The following is a 21375-nucleotide window of genomic DNA, read 5'->3' as shown; positions in this document are numbered from 1 at the left end:
TTAAAATTAGCATCAAGCCTGCCCTAACCTCAAAGTATAGCTTCATTAAGATATGGGAGATAGTCATTCTAAGACCACATTTGGCTTGACTTTTCTAATATGATTTTATCCAGTCCCAGGTCATTAGTTTCTTTTCAGTTACAATTCAAACTGTTTCTGCAATATTCTAAGTGCTGTGCATTTCACAACAGTTATAAGTTGTGCTCTGAAGATTATACGATGAAGCACTCTTAGGAATAACCATTTACATCTAAGCATATTATTCCCATCCTAATTTACGCAGAGACCTACACATTTTACTGTGTAGATATTCAGAACCGAAATCCTACAGAATAGGTTGGTTACTCCTTATTCCTGGAGGTGCCCTATGTCTGTAGAGTCATGTGTTCAGGAGGCCGATTTGCCTGTTCTGGACTCTGGGAGACAAAAAACCCGAATTTCCAGGTGAAAAAACTCCCTACCTTCGTATGAGACCGGCTAACTCATCTTTAGTCGAAAGAGACCAGATAAAGGTTCATCACATCATAGGCAGAATCGAACCCAGATCTTTCCGACCAAAGGGCTTTGTCTATACTGATTAAGCTATGGAGGCTCATTAAGCCTATTATTATTATGATTTTGAATTGCAAAACGATTAATACATGTTGATACTCATCATTCTCAGGGGCTCATGCTGTTGAGTAGATATATAGTAAATCTGAAACACCTGAGCCTGACCATATTTTAGTATTTTATCTGTAGACTGGCAGCCCATGCTCTGAACACTCCTTCACCAGGATTAAATAAAAGAAGACAACTGGGGTTATGATGTTTATCTGCTTAGTTACTTTATATATGTAAGAAAGGGCTTTTTAAATGAGAAATTATATCACGTAGAAGAATTCATGTTTTTTTTTTTTAATTAAAGCATACCAAAGTTCGCTGCACGTAACTCAGCATTTTCTCTAAGAAAATAACTCAGAAATGTAAGAAAGCAAAACAATGCGTAAAAGCAGCTAAACAAAAGTCATGGGAAGACTGATAAGAATATAGAAAATAAACATCACGACATCAAAATGTTGTAGAGGAGATTGTAAAAGTTTAGAAATGGAAGAAATATCACTCTAAAAGGAATCAAAATGATAAAAGAAAAATGACAACAAAACTGAAGATTGTGCTACACATCTAGATTGAAAATTGCTGTAATTGCTCTACACATATAGAAGGTATTCTAGATGTGTAAAGCAATTAATTTGTTAGTTAATTAATTAAGGTTACTAAATAAAACAAGTGATTGAGCAATGGGAGAAAATATTCAAGAGGAATGCAATTAGGAGTACAACAGCAATACATGAGGTTAAAAAAAAAAAAACATCAACAAGCTAAAATGCAGAAATTCAATCAAAAATACTTAAATACGGAGATATGAGAATTGCAGTAGCTGTACTTCATAATTCAGTAGTTTTAGTCAGAGGACTGAATTCCAAATGATTAGAGTAGAGCTCTCATTAACCACCTATCAAAAAGTGAAATAAAACTGAATGTGAGAATCAAAGAGTGTTCCAAGTAAGATTTAAACAAACATATTCAATGTCTGGGGTGGTTAAGGGTCAAAGCTGTAAAACTGAGAGGAGACCTCCACATAGCCTTAAAAGTAATGCAGAGAACCTACCAGGGCTTCTGACCTAATGTCCAATCCTCACCTTCTCGTGGTGCACCCAACAGGGTGCACCACGAGAAGGTGAGGATTGGATATCTACCTGGATACTGAACGAACAAGGATGGGCTGGCAATTTGGGATTTAGCCGACCAAATTGTATACCTATTGGTTAAACCAAAATGCAAAATGATGGTACAACATAACAAAATTTCATGCTGCCTGGGGCGTCGCCCAGTTAAATAAGGCCCCCGTTGTTTTCGCCAGGGAACCAGGGCGAACAGCGAAAAATCAGCTACTGGAACAAATCTGAAAACACACCCCAACACAACATCACCAGAGTTAAAGATCGGTACTATCAACATAAGAAGCCTGAATGGCAAAGAAATGGAGCTAGCGGAGGAATTAGATAAGTACCAGATTGATATATTAGGGGTGACTGAAACATAAAAGACAAAAACTGGTGAGATCTTTTTGAGCAATAAATAAAACATGTTATATTCAGGCAATGACAATCAAGGAAAAGAAGGAGTAGCCATAGTATTCAACACTAAATATGAGGCGAATCTTCTTGAATGGCAGTCAGTCTCAATTAGAGTGATGTAGGCAATTATGAGAATGAGGAAATGGACAATGAGACTTAATTGTGCCTATGGTCACACAGAAAGTTCTACTAAGGTAGAAGTGGAGGAATTTTTTGAGTATTTAGAGAAAGCAACTGACATAATGAAAAAGGAAAAGTTGGTCCTTGTTGGAGATCTAAATAGCAGAGTAGGAAATGATTGTCAGACATACAAAAATATTTTGGGAAAATTTGGAGAAAAGAGCAAAGCCAATAATAATGGCAAATACCTGTTGGATTTCTGCTCCGGACATGGAAGGGTTATTCCTAAAAATGTGCACAAAAACTGGAGAGAAGAGGCAAGGAATAAGAAAAGTCTCATTGACTATGTTATTGTTGATAGTGATGTTTTCTCCCTGGTGCAGGACACCAGAGTGTACAGAGGATTTGAAATTGGAAGTGATCACTATTTAGTCTTGAGCAGGATAAATTTGAATTTCGTATTGAAAATAATAACATGTAAGAAAGTTTTAAAGCGAATAAAAGTTGAGCAGCTCTCAGATGTGAACTGTAGACTAAAATACACAAAGATTATTGAAGGAAAAATGAAAGAGTTTGAGAACAGGAACCAAACCTTGGAGATTCAGTGGCAAACTCTGAAGAAAACATTGATTGATTCTGCCAGAGGCATGTGGTGAAGTTGTCTGCAAGGACAGAAAAATTAGAACTCCCTGGTGGACACAGGAAGTTAAAGAGGCAGTGAAGGAAAAGAAGAAAGCATATCAAAAGTTCCTGGCAAATAAGTCAGCTTGTGCTCTTAGAGAATACAGAGACAAATGTAAGAAAGCTAAACAGTGTTTAAAACTAGCAAAAAAAAGTCATGGGAGGACTTTGGCAAGAACATAGAAAATAAATATCAAGAAGGTGGCAAAATATTCTGGAGGTTGTTGAAGAAGCTTAGGAATGGAGGAAAGAGTGCTGTAAAAGTTGTTAGAGATGAGAAAGGTGACATGAAAATAGGAGAAAAAGATATCCTTGAAGTATGGAGTAATTACTTTGAAAATTTGCTAAATGAAACAAGCAGTGATGACAGGACAGTGATAAAAAACACTGACCAGACATGCAGTCAGGAATACATATCCATACTTGAAGTAGAAAAAGTCATCAAAGGCTTGAAATGTGGAAAGGCAGCAGGAGTGGATGACATTCGACCAGAAATGCTGAAGTATGGTGGTATAAAAGTCTTACAGGTCAACAATGGCTGCACTGCATAGTTCAGAATGCCTGGACAGAGGGATGAATTCCAGACGATTGGAATAGAGCTCTCATAGTACCCATATATAAAAAGGTAAATAAAACTGAATGTAAGAATTACAGAGGTATATCCCTCCTGAATGTTCCTGGTAAGATATATGCAGGTATACTTGAGAAACGGTTGAGAAGAATTGTGGAAGAAAAGCTTGGTGAAGAACAAGCCGGATTTAGGTCAAATAGAGGCTGTCAGGATCAGATCTTCACTTTACGACAAATAGTGGAGAAATCATGGGAATATAACAAAGATCTGTATTTAAGTTTTGTCGATTTGGAAAAGGCATATGACAAGGTGCCAAGAGAGAAGCTATTCAATTCCGCTACAGTTATATGGTGTCAATGGGGCATTATATCAAGCAATACTTAGTCTTTATTTGAGTTGTAAGTCAGCAGTTAGAATTGAAGGAAGTACAGGAAGATGGTTTAATGTTAATTCTGGTGTGAGACAAGGATGTACAATATCCCCTCTGTTATTCATTATCTATATAGATCACATTATGAAGGAAAGTGGTATTAAACATGATATCAAAATTGGAGATGTTAATGTTAGCTCTTTGCTTTATGCGGACAATGTTATACTTCTAAATAAATCCGCTACAAGTCTGCAAGATTCCCTGACTAAACTGAATAACTGTTGTAACAGATATGGTATGAAGGTCAACAATAAAAAGATAAAGACAATGAAAATAGGCAGAATTGTTGAAAATGTCAACTGTGTTGTGAATGGAGCACCTGTGGAACAAGTAAACCATTTTAGCTACTTAGGCACGATTTTTACTGAAGATGGTAAATTAAATATGGAAATAGACAACAGAATCAACAAAGCCGGTATGGTAGGAAGTCAATTGAATAAATTCATATGGAATAAGAGAGAAATTAGTTGGAACACTAAATTAGCTGGATATAAGACAGTGTTCAAACCAGTTTTAACTTATGGATCTGAGAGCTGGGTGAGAAGTAAAACACTTGACTAAAGACTAGAGACCGCAGATATGAGAGTCCTGAGATCCCTGAGAAAGATTAGAGGCGTGAACAGATGGCATCAATGGCAACATCATATTAAAATCGAGAATATTAGGAAAGACCTTGACATTGTCGGCATCCAGGAATGTGTTAGCAGAGCTATTCTCAGGTGGTATGGTCACTTAAATAGAATGGGAGAGGAAAGATTAGCAAAACAAGTGTTCTCTGCCAAGTTGGCAGGAAAACGACCCAGAGGAACACCAAGATATAGGTGGATTGATACGGTACAAAGTGCCTTAGACGATAGAAATATAAGATGTAATGTTGGAGTCTTGACAAGTAACAGACTGATTTGGAAGAAAATTTAGATAGGAAGTTAGTAATGATGTAAATTTTTATGTAGTACTATCGTATCCTGTACACCCTTGAGGATACATGGGAGGAATTTGATTACGATATTCAATGTCTTAGAAAAATTTTGGAAGGGAAATTTGGAGAAAAAGCTCTGTTTTCAACTATTCATCTTAAGACAAATAGCCAAGAAATCATGGGAATATAAATAGGATTTGTATTTAAGTTTTGTAGACGTGGAAAAGTCATATGAGGTACCAAGAAAAAACTGTTCAAAACATTGCAATTATATGAGCCCACTAGGGAGCACTGTTTAGGATTCTAAGCCTGACTTTTATTGCCTTTCTTCACAACAACTTACAGATCACATAAGAAGTTGGCATCTCTTATCTGCTACACCAAAGACCAGCCACATCCCCTAGACCTACCAAGAGTATACGAGGTCCACTGCAGTTGCAAACTGTCCTACTATGGCCAAACAGGCATGACAGCCAATATCAGAATATCTGAATACAAGGACTACATCTGGATACACCAATACAGCCACTCAGGACTTGCTGACCATGCTTTGGACACCCACCAAAGGATACACTGGAAGAAGGCCATTCTGTTAAACCACAGCAGATACAAATATGAAAGGTTATTCCTCGAATCTGCCTCAGTAATGAAAAGCTTCCCAAACCTCAAAAAATTTGGGAAATATACATTCTAAGATCCTCAAACCCAACTTCTGTTGCCTTTCTTCAGCCTCATTTGCCCAGTGTTAGTGATGGTATGCACATATTGTATTTTGTGATCCCTGATGATGGCAATGATGGCCGAAACACAGGGAAGTATTAATTAAAGTATTTTATAATTAATATTTTAGTATATATTGTTATTTCCTGAAAAATTAATGGTTACAATTATGTGGTGTAAATGAGACATTATAATCAAACAATATTTAACATTTCAGTAAGTCAGCAGTTAGAATTGAAGGAGGCAAGTTAAGGTGGTTTGACATTAAATCAGATGTAAGACAAGGGTGCACATTTCCTCTGTTATTCAAAATCTATATGGATCATGTTACAAATGGCATTAAGATTGATATCAAAATTGAAAATATTCACCCCGGCTCTTTATTTTATGGAGATGAATATATTCATTTCCATTCATCAGTTGTAATAAATTTAGTCTGAAAAATCACCAATAAAAAATCAAAGACAATGAAAATAGGCAGAATCATTGAAAACATACTACATCCTGAATGGAGAACAAGTAAAACATTTCAGCTATTTTGGTACAATTTTTAGTGAAGATGGCTGGTAAGATAAAAAGTCAATGGAATAAATTTATATGGAATATGAGAGATATTAGTCAAAACACACTGGATTAACTGTATACAAGACATTTCAAACAAAGTTTAATTTATGGAACTAAGAGTTGGATTAGAAATAAAACACTTAGTCAAAAACTGGAGAACACAGAGATGAAAGTTCTGAAAAAGATTAGGGGAGTGAATGGATGGCATCAATGCAGTATCATATTAAAAATGAGGATATTAGGAAGGCCCTTAACATTGCTGATATTCAGGAATAAATTAGTAGAGCTAATCTCAGGTGGTGGCAACAAACAGAATTGACAGTAGATAAAATAAGATCACGATCTAGGTGGATTAATACAGCAAAAAAATGCCTTAGAATACAGAAACACAAGATCTGATAATATTGTAGTTTTAACAGATAATAGATTAATTTGGAGGAAATTTGTCAATAAGAAGTTAGTCATGATGTAAACTTATACATATTTCCATCATAGCATCCTGTACACCCCCTGACGATATCTATCAGGAATTTGACGATGAGTTTAAGAAAACAGAAGAATAATTTCAGCTACAAAACCAGGATGTACTCTACTAAAGAATTTGCTTTAACTGATTATACTACTAATAACTAATATCAGAAAAGAACCCACTATCAAAACCTTATTCTAATTTAAGTTTACTTCCATATGTGTTTCAAGTGTATATTGTATACTAGTGCATAACATGTAATTCAACACTGCTAAAATTTATATATTTAAAACAAAAAGCATCACTAACTGACAGAGTAGTTCAGTCAGTTTGCTGAAGTCTTCTGGTTGGAAAGACTAACATTTGAATGTTAGTCTCCCCAACAGAAGACATGATCAGTAACTGTACCAAAGGTATATTTTTTTTCTAGTTCCTAAACTAACACATACATGATATAAAAAGATTTTCATTGTTACTGCACTTTTTCTTATAATCTATTGTATTCAAATTTCTACTGAAAAAAAAAAAAAAAAAAAACAACTTTTTGGGAGTAAAAACCCTGATACATCCATGTGAGACTGGATAGCTTGTCTTCAGTTAATTAAGCTGAATTAAGTGAAATTAAGTTGAAAAGTCATGTAGGAGAAGAACCTTTATAAGGCTCTTGAACTTAATTTCACTTAACACTTTGACTGCCGCGATACTATTTTTTTTTTCCTCGTCTTCACAGGCCACTGAGCTGAATTGTCATATTATGTTATTCTAGTGATTATTTCACTTAACCGCGCTGTGAAAACAACTTTTTGTTTTTGTTGAAACGTTTATTCAGTGTGACACACATGCGTTTCACTTGGCCTGCTGAGCAAAGTGAGACTGTGCCAACAATAAAATACCACATGGTCATGTGAGGCATGCGTGTTTCACATATAACCTATCTACCCAAGTTTGGATTTCTTAGTATATTTGTTTACCGAGTTGTTGTAACTTTGTTTTGTTTATCGCTAGCTAAGTGATATAGTGAAACAAAAAACAGGTACTTCTTTTCATTAGGTAACTCTGATGTAAAATACTGAATGTTTTGAGAACGTTATTATTTTAGTAATATGGGTGACTATGAGAGACAGCAGCAAGAATTGCAAAAACTTTTCAACAAATTGATGTCTGAAAAAGATCATTCTTTCAAGGACTCATCTGATGATGAAAGTTCTGCTCAAATCAATTGGAATTGATTTCATGACCAAAGCCTTCAGAATCATGCGGCATAGACAGTGTAAAACTTTATTATTATTAATGTTACATAACTTTCTCAAGGAATCATAATGTGATGGCACTCACAACACAATCCACTATCTACATTACTTAATTCTCTGCATATAACTGAGCATATGCTGTATGTCACTACCCACTTTGTCACCATCCATCCACCTTCCCACCCACACAATGCCATTTATTCCAAAACAATATATTTATCTTAATTACATGTAGGAAGAAAAATGACTTTCTGTGAGGTGGAATCCCTACATAAAATCTATTTATTAGAACAATACAAAATTTCTACAAAAAAGCAGAAATATGAATATATGAACACATATTGAAATAAAATGCTAAGACCCTATTACATCATTGAAATCAAATCACATTTCAACCATTCTCAAAATTTGGAAAACTATGATTAGTAACTATACCAAAGGTATATTTTTTTTTAGTTCCTAAACCTAGTATATACATGATATAAAAAGATTTTTATTGTTACTGCACCTTTTCTTATAATCTATTGTATTCAAATTTCTACTACTGTTCTTCACACTAAAGATGTTGTACAAGATGCATAATAAAATATTTGTAATTAATTTTAATTTAGTAAAGGTTTACTGTTTCTTTATGTCAATAATGTTGATCTTCGAAATAATAAGCTTGCTGCAACAAAAAACTAATAAAAAAATATAAAGCATCATCCGGACATATCTTCAGAATGCCAATTTTATGTGAAAAATCACTTTGGTAAAATAAAACTTGGTGCATGCCAAAAAAGTCAATTCAGATTTTCATGGAACTATACAAAAAAGATTCGATTAAAAAATCAACTCTAACTAGTAAGTAGAGATTATGATATTATGATTATCTTAACAATAAAATTATTCATACCTTTTTACTATAAACATCAGTAGTACGTTGGATGAGAAAAGCAGCTTGTGCAAAGTTTAAGCTAGTACTTCCATCACCAAAGGCTATACTTAGACTTTCCAGCTATAATTTAATATAATAATTTTGTACAGAATAGCATTACAATATAACTAACACTTGTTAATAAATTGCTAGTAAATAAATGTTAGCTTGTTAATAAATTTATAGTTATAAAACTCATAATTATTAAATAATTATGATTTCATAGCTATAAAGCTTTTTAGTATTGTGAATGGGTGAATGCATTAAAAAAATATTTAATTAGTAAATACTTATTTACTAATTAAATACTTATTTTTCTTGATTTGGTGAATTATAAAAAAAAATGTGAAACAACTAGACACTTTCAGGATATAAGTATGGCAGACATTATTATGAATAAAATAATGGTTAGCACACTGTAAAAAAATTATAGAACTCCTATATATTTCTTCCTTGCTATAGACCAGGAGATAATGAGTTCTATAATTTTTTTACCTGTGCTAACTGTCATTTAATTCATCATAATTTTGAAACAAGAAAGGGAAGTTATATATATATATATATATATATATATATATATATATATTATATTAACACACACACACACACACACACACACACTGTATAACTGAAGAGAATGCCGAGTTTTTCGCCATGGCATCAGTTGTTGGATGAGTAGAATACAGAGAGTGCACAGGAAATGCTTAAAAATACTTAAATGATGCAATATCGGAACATATCATTAGATTTCAAAGAATAAATAGAATACGAGTGATATGGATGTGTAATCTTATTAAGCAAGAGATTGATAAGAAAAATATGATATGGAAGGAATACTGTTGTGTGCATAAGAATAATGTCAGTTATGAAAACTGTGAAGAGTAGGACAGAAGAGCTATAATTATTATACAGAAAGCAAAGTAGGAGTAAAAAGAGAAACTGGCTTTATAAGCTAAAGAAAACCAAAAAAGTATTCTATCATTACTCTGCAACTAAAAGAAAGAATGAATATGAAAAAAGAACTCTAGTGAATACAGATAGCATGTTGGTGACAGATGCAGAAGAGACTTTTCAACTAATGAGTGCCCATTATGCTAAAAGCTATTAACCTGATGTATACAACACTGAGCTCACTGCTACATCTTCACTGGATGAAGGAACTCATACATATGAGGAGGAAGTACAAGAGCTGTTGCACAAACTAAATAAGGATTCAACAATAGGGACTGATGGAATATCAGCAGGGATGATAAAACAGTGTTCAGCTGAACTAGCTATTTCTTTGACAAGGCAATATCAACTAAGTCTAAGAAAAGGAAAGATTCTACAGAAGTAAAAAAAATTTATGGTAATCCCACTGTACAAGGGTAGTGAAAAGAGTATGTATCCAACTATAGACCTAACAATATCTCTCTCAAGTGGTAGTGAAGATTTTGAAAAAGTTGGCTAAGACTCACATACAGAAATGGGTTGAGGCAAGAATCTATACTTTGCAATGAACAACATGAATTTACAAGGAAAGATTATTTAGTTTGAGCAACTTGCTCAGATTCTATAATAACGTTACATTTGAGTTACACAAGGGGAATGGATATTCCATGATATTCTGGGACTTTTCTAAGGCCTTTGACAGAATACAACATGGAAGACTGCTGCATAAACTGGAGAGAGAATATAGGATTGAATTATAAAATAGTGAACAATAGCCTTCAGACTTGATGGCTTTCCTGCATCTAGGCTTCAGAAGGTGCCGTTGAAGATTCTTCAAGATTTAGTGGACATTCTCCTTTCCAGTAAAGCAATACCACCATACCTACGTGCTTCAAGAACTATCTTCATTCCGAAGAAAGAAACTTCAAGTTGTGCATCAGACTTTAGACTTATTACCATCTACCCTGTAATACTTAGACTCTATCATAAAATCTTAGTTAAACGACTTCAGAAACATATACAGCATGATTATAGACAGAGAGCTTTTGTCCCTTCAGATGGCTGTGCCGAGAATATATATATCTTCTTTCTTCTCTTCTCTCTGATTCCCGATGCCATCTTAAGCCTCTATATATACGGTGCCACTGGACCATATATAGAGGCATATCAAAAGGCCTTTAACAGCGTCTCCCTTCCTGCTCTCCTTCGAGCGCTGTCTATTGCTGGATGTCCAGAACCCTTTCTTTCCATCACTATCACTACAGGGTCCAGTGCAACTTCTATTCCCGCAGTGCAGGGTGTTCGTCTTATCTTCTTCTTCTCTATTCGAGGCCTTTCTATTAATGTAGAGAGGTCCTGCTCTTTAGCTCTTGTCAGACCAGAGTCCCTCTGGTCGTGACAAGAAGCTTAAGGTCGACACTATAGAGTTTTCCCTGCACGGGAGGCCGTTGCATGCTTTGACAATCCTGGAAAAGTGGAAATACCTCGGTATCATGTTCACTCCAAAGGGATGGTCTTCTGTCCCTTCTATCCTAGAAGCTGGGATCGCTTCTTTGAAGAAAGCTCCTCTCAAGCCCCATCAAAGACTGTTTCTCCTTTCCCCACTATCTCCTACCTCGCTTTTACCACAAGTTGGTGCTTGGTAGGACACATATCTCGGTACTGTCCCAAATGGACAGGGCTATCTGTTCAGCCATGAGATCATGGCTCTGACTGCTGCCTGACACCCCTACTGCATATTTCCACGTGAGGATGAAGGGCTCGGGGTTCCATCACTTAGATGGCTGATCCCATGCCTGCGGCTGTCAAGAATCACAAAGTTAGAACTATCTTCTTCCCCCATCTGCAGAGAGGCTTTCTATAGCCCATTAATACAAGAAGACTTTAGGCAGGCTAAAGGCTGGTCCCATTATCAGGGTACCTTAATTGAGTCAGCACCTGCAGAACACAAGAGGCGGGCATCTCTGTTGCACTATTCTGTAGATAGTGCTTCTTTAAAAGAGTCATATCTGGTGCCTTCCTAGCATGATTGGGTAAGGGATGGCAGATTTATCCCTGGGTTCGAGTATATTGACCTTATCTGTACAAGGATCAATGCCCTGCCTACTCGAGCTCACACAGCTCGATGGGATAGTGACAACTCAAACTGTAGGGCTGGCTGCCACTGCAGTGAGACATTGTCTCATATAACCCAGTGTTGCTTCCGCACCCATGGGGTCTGCATGCGGAGGCATGATGCTGTGGTCTCCATTCTGAACAACCTCTTTAAGAATAAAGGTTGGAAGACCGTGGTGGAACCACATTATAGGACTTCTGCAGGTTTGCGTAAGCCAGACTTAGTGATTAAAAGAGATGGTGACGTTTGGGTAGTTGATGCCCAGGTGGTGGGAACAGAGTGCCCACTAGCCTACAGCCATAATAATAAAGTGAACTACTATAAAAATAACTAAGATCTAGTTAGTAACATATGGGAGGAGCATGGGGCAACTCTGAAGTTTACCAGCGCCACCATCTCTTTACATGGCGTATGGAATGCAGATGGTTATAAGGACTTAAAACAGCTTGGGCTTATGCAGAAGGATATAAAAGTTCTTTCCTTGAGGGCGTTCATGGGCACATTGATGGCATGCCATGGCATTGCCACCAGAGAATGAATACAATGATAACTAGAACAGGCATAGGGTAAAACACTTGTAAAAGCTTAGGCCTATATCAAGTCTGGACGTGATGTAAGGGTAGTACTGCTCATAACCAGTACAAAGATTAATAAAAAAAATAAAAAATAAAAAATAACCAGTGATATACAACAAGGATCAGTCATTGGTCCATTTCTATTCTATCTATACATTAAAAATTGGAAAGGATTTGATTGGAGACTACAGTTATTCACTGATGATGATGCAAAGATAGGCAGGTTATTAGGAATGTGGCTGATATGCAGTACTTGTAGAATGATTTGAATAGGCAGAAATTGTGGATATCTGAAATTGGAAAAGTGAGCATGAGAAATAAATTATGTTAGTAAACATAAAGGTGCACACTTTGGTGTGATGCGATATCCAATGTCATATTATACTGGTGAGATTTCACTAAAAGAAAATGATCAAGAGAGGGGATATATGGACTTGATCTCCTGTCCACAAAAACTCCATCTTGGAGTTTTTGTGGACAGGAGATCAAGTCCATATAGCAAAGATTGCAAGTAAAACTCTGAGGATAACTGCAATGCTAAACCAAACTTTGATATGTAAAGATAAGGAAATCATTTTGCCTCTTTACAAGATCTTGATAAGACCTCACTGGGACTATGGTGCACAGGTCTGGTCTCCTGGTTTCCACTGTGATTCTGATACAGTGGAGAGTGCAAAGGAGTGTGTTAAAAATTATATCAGGATCGTGGAATATTGATTATGAAGATAGATTGAGAATTTATAGACTGCAGATGCTAGCAAACAAGAGAAAGCAGGGTGATATGATTGAGATATAAAAATTTTTGAAAGGGTCACACAGGATATCAGTAAATGGAATTTGTTATTTTATGGAGGGTTGGGAATGGATGACAAGGCATTCTTGGAAATTGATAATGAATGCTGTCAAAAGGGGATGAGAGCCTAGATATTGCTCTCATAGAGTGGCACGTGATTTGTATAGATTGCGACCGGAAGTGGTGAGTGCATGTAGTGCAAATGAATTAAAGAACGGGTATGACAGGTGGTGCAAGTAATATGTGGTTTCCCTTGATGAGTCCTTTATTCATTGGAGAATAAATAAAAAGAGAATGACTTTTGAATATGTCTGGCATCTGAAATTGTGGAAGTAATGAAAATAATGAATTTCTCAACACATTAAGGTTTTAAATGTGGTACGTTTTAAATGATTAAATGATTGGCTTCGGGTAGACAAGAATACATACTTTATCCTCACCATGCATATATATGATGAGGATATCATGCATGTCATGTTCATGCACTGCATGAGCTGAAAACAGGTGAACAGATGGGTCACCAATCTGAGATATCTTGATACAATACTCCTCTGTATAACAGTGAAGGGCTAGAATAAAACCTTGACAGACTTGAGATGAGCAAATGCAGAAGACTTAAACTTAACCCTAGTAAGAAGAAAATTATAGTTTTTGAAAGAAGTATAAATAGAGAAGATCCTCAGAAACAAATGTACCTTAATGAAGAAATAATTGAGGAAGTCAGATATGAGGGTGACCTGGAAAGTTCTGATAAACACCTAGAACAAAAATTAATAGCTTTATGTATGATCCGTGGTGTTCAAGATAGAATGTGTGAGGAGTGTTTGCCAGGAGGGATGATAGAAAGTGTGGCTATGGCAATTAAGAGAGGTGAAAGGGTGGATGAGATGATTGTGATGGTGGGAACAAATGACTTGAGTGGTGGTGGTGTAAATAGGCTAGCGAGAGATATGAGATTCTTGCTTGAGGCTGTACGAAAGAAGACACAGAGAGGAAAGATAGTGTGTGTGTGTTGCCTAGGTATGATAATGTCGAGCTGAGCAGAAGAGTGATGATATTGAATGGCATACTAGTGAGAATGTGTCAGAAGAGAGGATTTGAATATGTGGATGCTTGGAGTGCATTTGAGAGCAGAGAGGAAATGTATGCGAGAGACTGCTTGCATTTGAATGAGGAAGGACGCAGGCATCTGGAGAGATTGCTGTTCTGAACGAGTCAGTGTCAGAGTGTGGATGGTAGCAGGGGTGGCCTCTTGTGGGAATGGGTACTTGGGAGATGGGGGGGGACGATATCAGGTAATGCTGAGTGCAGTGGAGTCTAGAGGGGATAATGCTGGTGTTATATCGTATTTTCTTATATCTATCTTTATAAATCCTATCAACTGCACCATTTGTTATAACTTCTTCTCCTTATTTATTTGATCTTTAATTCTTATTTAATTTAATCTTTTATTCCCGTATATATCTTTCCTTTTAAACTTTATTCTATACTTATTTCGTTTCTTTTGCTTAAATCTCTCCCCTTTTTAAACAAGCAGTTCTTTAGCCTCTCTATAGTTTAACCACATGCAGGTTACTTAATGTTTAGGGCTTTGTCCTTGTATGGGACGTGACCATTAACATATCTTCTGAGACTGTCCACCCGATAAGCATTGACAAATTTATATTTTAACTGCGCCAGCCAATACCAAGGATAGATGAGACTCTTATCCAGGATGGCTCTCTCAGAATGATACACAATAATTAAACTATAATAAAATCTAATCTCAGTTCACTAAATTCTTACATGCAGTCGTGGTCCACTTTGTTTAATCATACATGTGGGTTCTTCCCACTAAGTTCAATAGTAATTTTTATGAGTGGCTGTTTGAATTCATATACTAAATCAGATCAGAAACATAAGAAACATATTTATTAATAAAAGAAATTATACAAGTAAGCATTACTACTAAGTAATCTGAATCATTCTCAAGTAAGATCTTTGGTTCAATACCACTAAACAAATACATGAACAAACTTACTTGGACCACCTCTATGTGCAACTTAACATTATCTCATTAACACTTATCACACTTTCTACACTCATGTGGTCACTAGTTATATTATCTAACACATTACTACTAATTCATACAGAATAAACATGGCCTTTCTAGGCAGACAGTTCTCAAACAAAATGGACCTATGCCAAGTTGTAGACAGTATCTTAAAGTTCCATGAAATAAGTCCACTACACAAATTTGTTCTCTAGAAAGCACACAATTCCTCAACTGAAAAATATATCACAAGAGTCTACGTTACCGTCTCTGGAATGACACTCAGTGCTTTCTTCTGCCTTGTCTAGAACATCAAGGCTTCTTCTCAGTCTGCTATCCGTCTGGTCACCTACTACAAACTGTATGGCCGGATTCTCCATGGGAAGGACGATATGGCTCAGGAGCTTAGCCAGAACGCACAGCATCTAATTGGTTCTTCCGTCGCACGACCTAACACAGCTATCCTAGTCCAAGGAAATAGCTAGCCCTACTTGGTACACTACGACAGATGCCTCATACCTCCCATGACCACCTGGAACTTCTCGGTAGGTGCGGACTGGACCCACGTCCGAGCGATCAGGAAACCGGAACCAAAAAGCCTCGAGTGGGGGTTGCTTGACCTTTTTGTTTTCTTTCTCTTCTCGGCTATTACGATGCCCACCAACGTGGTCGCGTGGGTTTACGTCACGACGTCAAGCTCCCTCTATTACATCGCACGTGTGCTTGTTGTGTTTTTCTTGGAAAGCGCTCTGGTTTCTCTTTCTCATAACTTCTCTACCTCCCTCCCCAGTATACGTAACACTGGACAGTCAAAAGGTGACCCTTGGACTCTGGCTTACAGGTTTTGCTACCTTATAACACAAGAAATGGAGTTCTTCAATAAATTTAACACTTTAATTAATTTCTTTATCTGACCCTTATGCACAACAGGTTAGGTCTTACAATTTCCTTTCATTTCTTATACAATTTCTTACTTCTAATTTAGTGTTATATACAAAAAATTACCTTTCCAGTATATAGCCAACAAACCACATTCTCTGCCTATATTTAAATAAAGTTGTTCCTGAATAATTCATGTTAAATCCTCTTTATTAGTTTATTCAGGACACAACACTGTGTATAGAAACAATGGCATGTTTATGCTTTATACCAATGCCAGGAGTATTCGGAATAAGAGAGAGGAATTGGTGGCACTGATAGCATCAGCCTGGCCAAAGATAATTGGGATCATAGAGACGTGGTTGACAGAAGAGGATATAATAACAGGAATAAAAGTTGCTGGATACAGCATTTTTCGGCAGGATAGGAAGGGAAAGCGTGGTGGTGGAGTACTGCTTATGATAAGTGACGACCTATGTCCTGTAAGAGTGGAGGCTTTGGAAGACTGTGACACTAATGATTTTGAAAGCATATGGTGTGAGGTGGTGTTGGGCAAGACAGGATATTTAGTGGGGTGTTGCTACAGACCAAAGAGCAGAGAGGGTGGGAACCAGGAGATGTTGAGACAGTTGTGCGTGGCAAGTACAAGAAGAAAGATTGTTATGGGAGATTTTAACTACAGCAGTACATACTGGGGAAAGGAAGAGGCATGTAGCAATAAGGGAATGGAATTTCTAGAATTCTTGAGGGACAAATGTCTTAGTCAACATGTAACAGAGGGAACAAGAGGTTCAAGCGTTTTGGATTTGGTTATAGCATCCAAAGAGCTGACATTTCTCCCACCAGTTGGAGAGAGTGACCATGTGGTTTTGACTTGGAAAATGAATAGACATGCAGGAGTATCAAAGAGACGGGAAAGTATGTGGAATTATAAAGCAGGTGATTATAATAGTCTTAAACGTCAACTTGGGGAAGTTTCGTGGAGGGAGGAATTGGAAGGCCGGTATATCATTAGTGCTTTGGAAATTGTGAAGGAATATTTGTTAGCAGCAATGGTAAGCTGTATTCCATGAATGAAAAACAGGACACAATTTGGAGTAAAGTGGATGACAAACAATATTAAAGAGGAGCTACATGAGAAAAAGAGGCTATGGAAGAGATATAAGGAGACAGGTGAAGAGAAGATGCATGAAGAATATAAGACAGGCCAGAAGAGTGACTAGTATGGTAAGGAAGGCGAAACTGGAATATGAGAAAAGATTGGCCCTTAGATCCAAGGAAAATCCTAGGGAATTTTTTAGCTATGTGGCCAGTAGGAGGAGAAATGACTGTGGAAGAATGACATTGTGGGATAAAAATGGGAATAGAGTGACTGATGCAGAGGACATAGTGGAATTGTTCAATGAACACTTTATTGGAGTATTTCATCCTGGAGGAGTCAATTTGAATACTAAAGGGATAGAGCAGGTTCGTGGTTTAGAGGTGCAGGAGCAGAGTGTGTTCCACATAGTGAGTACACTGGATGTTAGTAAAGCTGTGGGACTGGATGGTATTTCACCATGAGTTTTGAGAGAATGTGCTAAGGAACTGACAGTGCCCTTGACCTGGCTTTTCAATGAAAGTCTGGCTGCAGAAAAGGTGCCCATGGAATGGAAGGAAGGTAAGATAGTGCCTTTGCATAAGGGCAGTAGTAGACTGGAAGTGTCTAATTATAGGCCAGTTTGTGTGTGTGTCATCAGTAGTTACTAAGATCTTGGAGAAAGTAGTGATGGACCATATACAGCATTGGACAGATGAGGGTAATGTTATTAGTGAGAGTCAACATGGATTTGTGAAGGGGTGCTCTTGTTTTAGCAATATGCTAGCCTTTTATGATAAAGTGACAAGAGCATTAGATGAAGGAAAGGCATATACTGCCATTTTCCTAGACTTAGCAAAGGCATCTGACAGGGTGCCACATGATAAGCTGATATTCAAGTTGCAGCACTTGGGTCTGGATGTCAGATTGGTCAACTGGATTCAGGATTTGCTGTCCGATAGGTATCAGAGAGTTGTGTATGGTGGAGCAATATCAAAGTGGCAGAAGGTTGCAAGTGAGGTTCCACAGGACTCAGTACTGGGACCTATATTGTTTAACCTTTATATCAATGACATTGTCCGTGGATTGCAAGGGGATATTCAGTTGTTTGCAGATGATGCGAAGCTGGGAAGGGTTATTAGTAATAGTGCAGATGTGGTAGCCCTGCAAGAGGATTTGAATAAGCTAGATAGATGGGCAAATGAATGGGGGTTTTGGTTTAATGCAGCAAAATGTAAGGTCTTGAGGTTTGGGACACATCAATGGGATGCTGCATACTCTATGGGATGAGTTAAATTGGAGAAAGTAGGAGAGACAAGAGATCTGGGGTTGATGATTGATAGAAACCTGAAATTTAGGGGACATATTGCAAAGTTGGTGAAGGTAACACATAGGATTGCTGCAATTATGAGAAGGACACTGACCTGTAGAGATAAAATGGTTATCATTCCGTTGTATAAGACTCTGATCAGACCACACTTAGACTATTGTTCTCAGATCTGGTCACCAGGATTTGAAGGGGATAAATTAACTGTGGAAAGGGTACAAAGGATAACAAAGATGGTGTCGGGACTGTACAATGTTAGTTATGAGGATCGGCTGAGGGAGTGTAGACTGCAGAGTTTGGTGGATAGAAGAAGGAGGGGTGATATGATTGCGACTTTTAAACTGTTGAGAGGTGATTACAGGGTTGACACTGGGGAGTTCTTTCGCTTGGTTGAACAGCGGGAAGGAGTCATGACAAGCGGCCATCCCCGGAAGTTACAAAAGGAAACTGTGAGAAAGAGGGTGAGGAGTGGTTTCTTTGCATGGAGGATGGTTAAACCATGAAATGCATTACCTGATGGAGTGGTGAGAGCAAGAACGGTCAATGCATTTAAGGAGTGGTATGATAGATTTGTGTTTCCTAGGAGGGACCTCCCTTGATGAGTCTTGATAGACTTGTGTTTCTTAGAAAGGACCTCCCACGATGAGTGTTTTGACTCCATGGAGGCCTGAATAATAATAATAGTGATTATATATCCTAAAAGAAAAATAACAAATGATTACAATTTCATAAAACATAGGGGGGTTAAAGGGTTGTAAGATATGTTATTTCTTGTGGTTATCAATTGCTTTAATATTATTTTTGTTCTAGGTATTTAACAAAACTTTCCAGACCCCCCACACACACACATATATCTGGGGCAAGTAAATTTCAGAAATGGCTAATAAAAATTGTGGAAGATTAATGAAGAACAAGCTGGGTTTAGACCAAATAGAGGTTGTAAGGATCAAATTTTCACTTAATGACAAATAGTTCCGAAATCTAGGAAATAAAAGAAGGATTTGTATTTAAGTACCCCAATAGTGAGGTAGGGGGGACTCCAATGTCCACAGCTCATATTGGCTCCCCCTTCTCTGGTTTCATCAATCAAGCTGGCAGGGATGCTGAAGTGTTCACCATCAACAATGACCTAGCTCAGATCATCAATCTTCCCACCAGAATACCAGACGACCCCTTCCAATTTGCCAACTTAATTGACCTCTTTCTAACAAGCTCCTCTTCCAGGCATACTGTGCTTGTCAGTTCTCCTCTTGGAAACTCAGACCATAACCTCAGACAAGTCTTTTTTTGTCACAGAACAACGTTCACCCACTAGTTCACAGAATCATGTCCTTGGACACTAAAGGGTATCAACTGGGAGGACCTTCATGACTTCTATTCCTTCTTCTTCCCATGGTTTGATTACTGCTTCAGTTCTTCTGATCCAAACACCTGCTCAGATCAAATAGCAGACATCCTCACAGGAATGAAAGCTTTCATCCCCTATTCCAGTTCTAACGCTCAACCACCATCTTAGCCTTGGTTCTCAAAAAAGTGTGCCAATGCTGTAAAAGAGAAAACTTTGCTTACCACAACTGGTCCAGGACCAAAACTCTAGCTGACCTCTCTGCCTATACTGCAGCCCACAACTGTTGTAAAAGAATCATCACCAAGTGCAAATCATACTTTGAAAGGGCCAAATGCTGCAAACTTTCCTCCTGCCCAAATGGGCAGGAGGCAAGTTTGCACTCCTTCTGGTCCCTTGCCAAGGCCATTGGTACTTCTGCCCACCTAGGTTTCCACCACTCCCAACATCCAGATGGTACTGTAGTCACCAAACCAAAAGACAAGGTCAACTTACTTGCATCACTCTTCTCTTCCAATTCCTGCATTGATAACCTGAGCAAAGTTCTCTCCACTCTACAAAGAATGGCTCCCTTCATGTCTCCCAACAAAAAGAAATCCAAATAATCCTTAACAATCTGAACACAAATAAGGCATCTGGTCCTGATGGTATCCCACCTATTGTGTTAAAAAAAATTGTGTTCTAGAACTAACACCTATCCTGTATCTCCTCTTCAATCCATCCTATTCAACCAGCATCTACTCTACAACATGGAACAGGTCCAAATCCAGCCAATCCCAATAAAGGTGATAAAAGTCAACCAATGAACTATCATCCAATTGCTCTCACTTCTGTTCTCTCGAAAATTATTGAAGTATGGATTCTGCTACTCATGATCTAAAGCTGTTCTTGCTTTCACCACCAAAAGAGAAATTTGAAGAAACTCATGTGGTTGCCCACGACATTTCAAAGGCATTTGATTGGGTTTGGCAGAGGGACCTACTCACCAAATTGCCATACTATGGTCTGCCTTTCTCATCTGCAACTGGCTTGCCAACTCTCTCACTGGTTGCTCACTACCTGTCATGGTGGACAGTTTACTCTCCTCAGATTTCCCAACCACTGAAAGAGTACCCCAGGGTTCTGTTCTTTCACCCACTTCTTCTTCTTGTATATAAATGGCCTGCTCTCACAGACTTCCAATCCTATCCGTAGCTTTGCTAATAACAGTACACACCATTCCTCCTTTTCATTTGACAAACCTGTTAGTGCTCAAGTATTAGAAGTATCCTCAAGATCCACCATAGCCAGGAACCTGAACTCAGATCTTCTAGATATATCCCAATGGAGCAATAATGACGTTGTAAACTTCAGTGCCACTCAGTTCTGTCTGATCTCTGGCAAGAAAGAGATCGCATTCCTCCCTCTTACCCTCAGTGATACTGAGATATCCAAAGAGATCAGATTTCTCTTCTTGGACTGACTTTCCTGGCACAACCATATTTCAACCATAACTTCTGCAGCCACCAAAAAACTTGGTGTACTTTTTTGCACAAGTCAC

The 21375-nt window shown here is 37.6% G+C and overlaps 1 protein-coding gene across 4 annotated transcripts in view; it reads right to left on the bottom strand.

Moving 5' to 3' along the window:
* LOC150092682 (condensin-2 complex subunit H2-like) overlaps positions 1–21375 on the bottom strand; it is a 266667-nt gene that overhangs the window by 200417 nt on the left and 44875 nt on the right. For 3 of the 4 annotated variants that reach the window (XM_090414632.1, XM_090414633.1, XM_090414634.1), the window contains exon 3: positions 8740–8841. The exons of the other annotated variant lie outside the window; for it this stretch is intronic. In XM_090414632.1, coding sequence (XP_090270758.1) covers positions 8740–8841 — 102 coding nt within the window. The remainder of the gene's footprint in view (positions 1–8739; positions 8842–21375) is intronic. 4 annotated transcript variants of the gene reach the window in all.

The sequence above is a fragment of the Typopeltis vanoorti genome, chromosome 25 (genome assembly GCF_054136105.1).
Source record: "Typopeltis vanoorti isolate ZY-2024b chromosome 25, IOZ_Tvanoo_1.0, whole genome shotgun sequence".
Classification (NCBI taxonomy): Eukaryota; Metazoa; Arthropoda; class Arachnida; order Uropygi; family Thelyphonidae; genus Typopeltis; species Typopeltis vanoorti.
The sequence above is the reverse complement of the archived record's forward strand: the minus strand, read 5'-3'. Positions and strand labels throughout refer to the sequence as shown.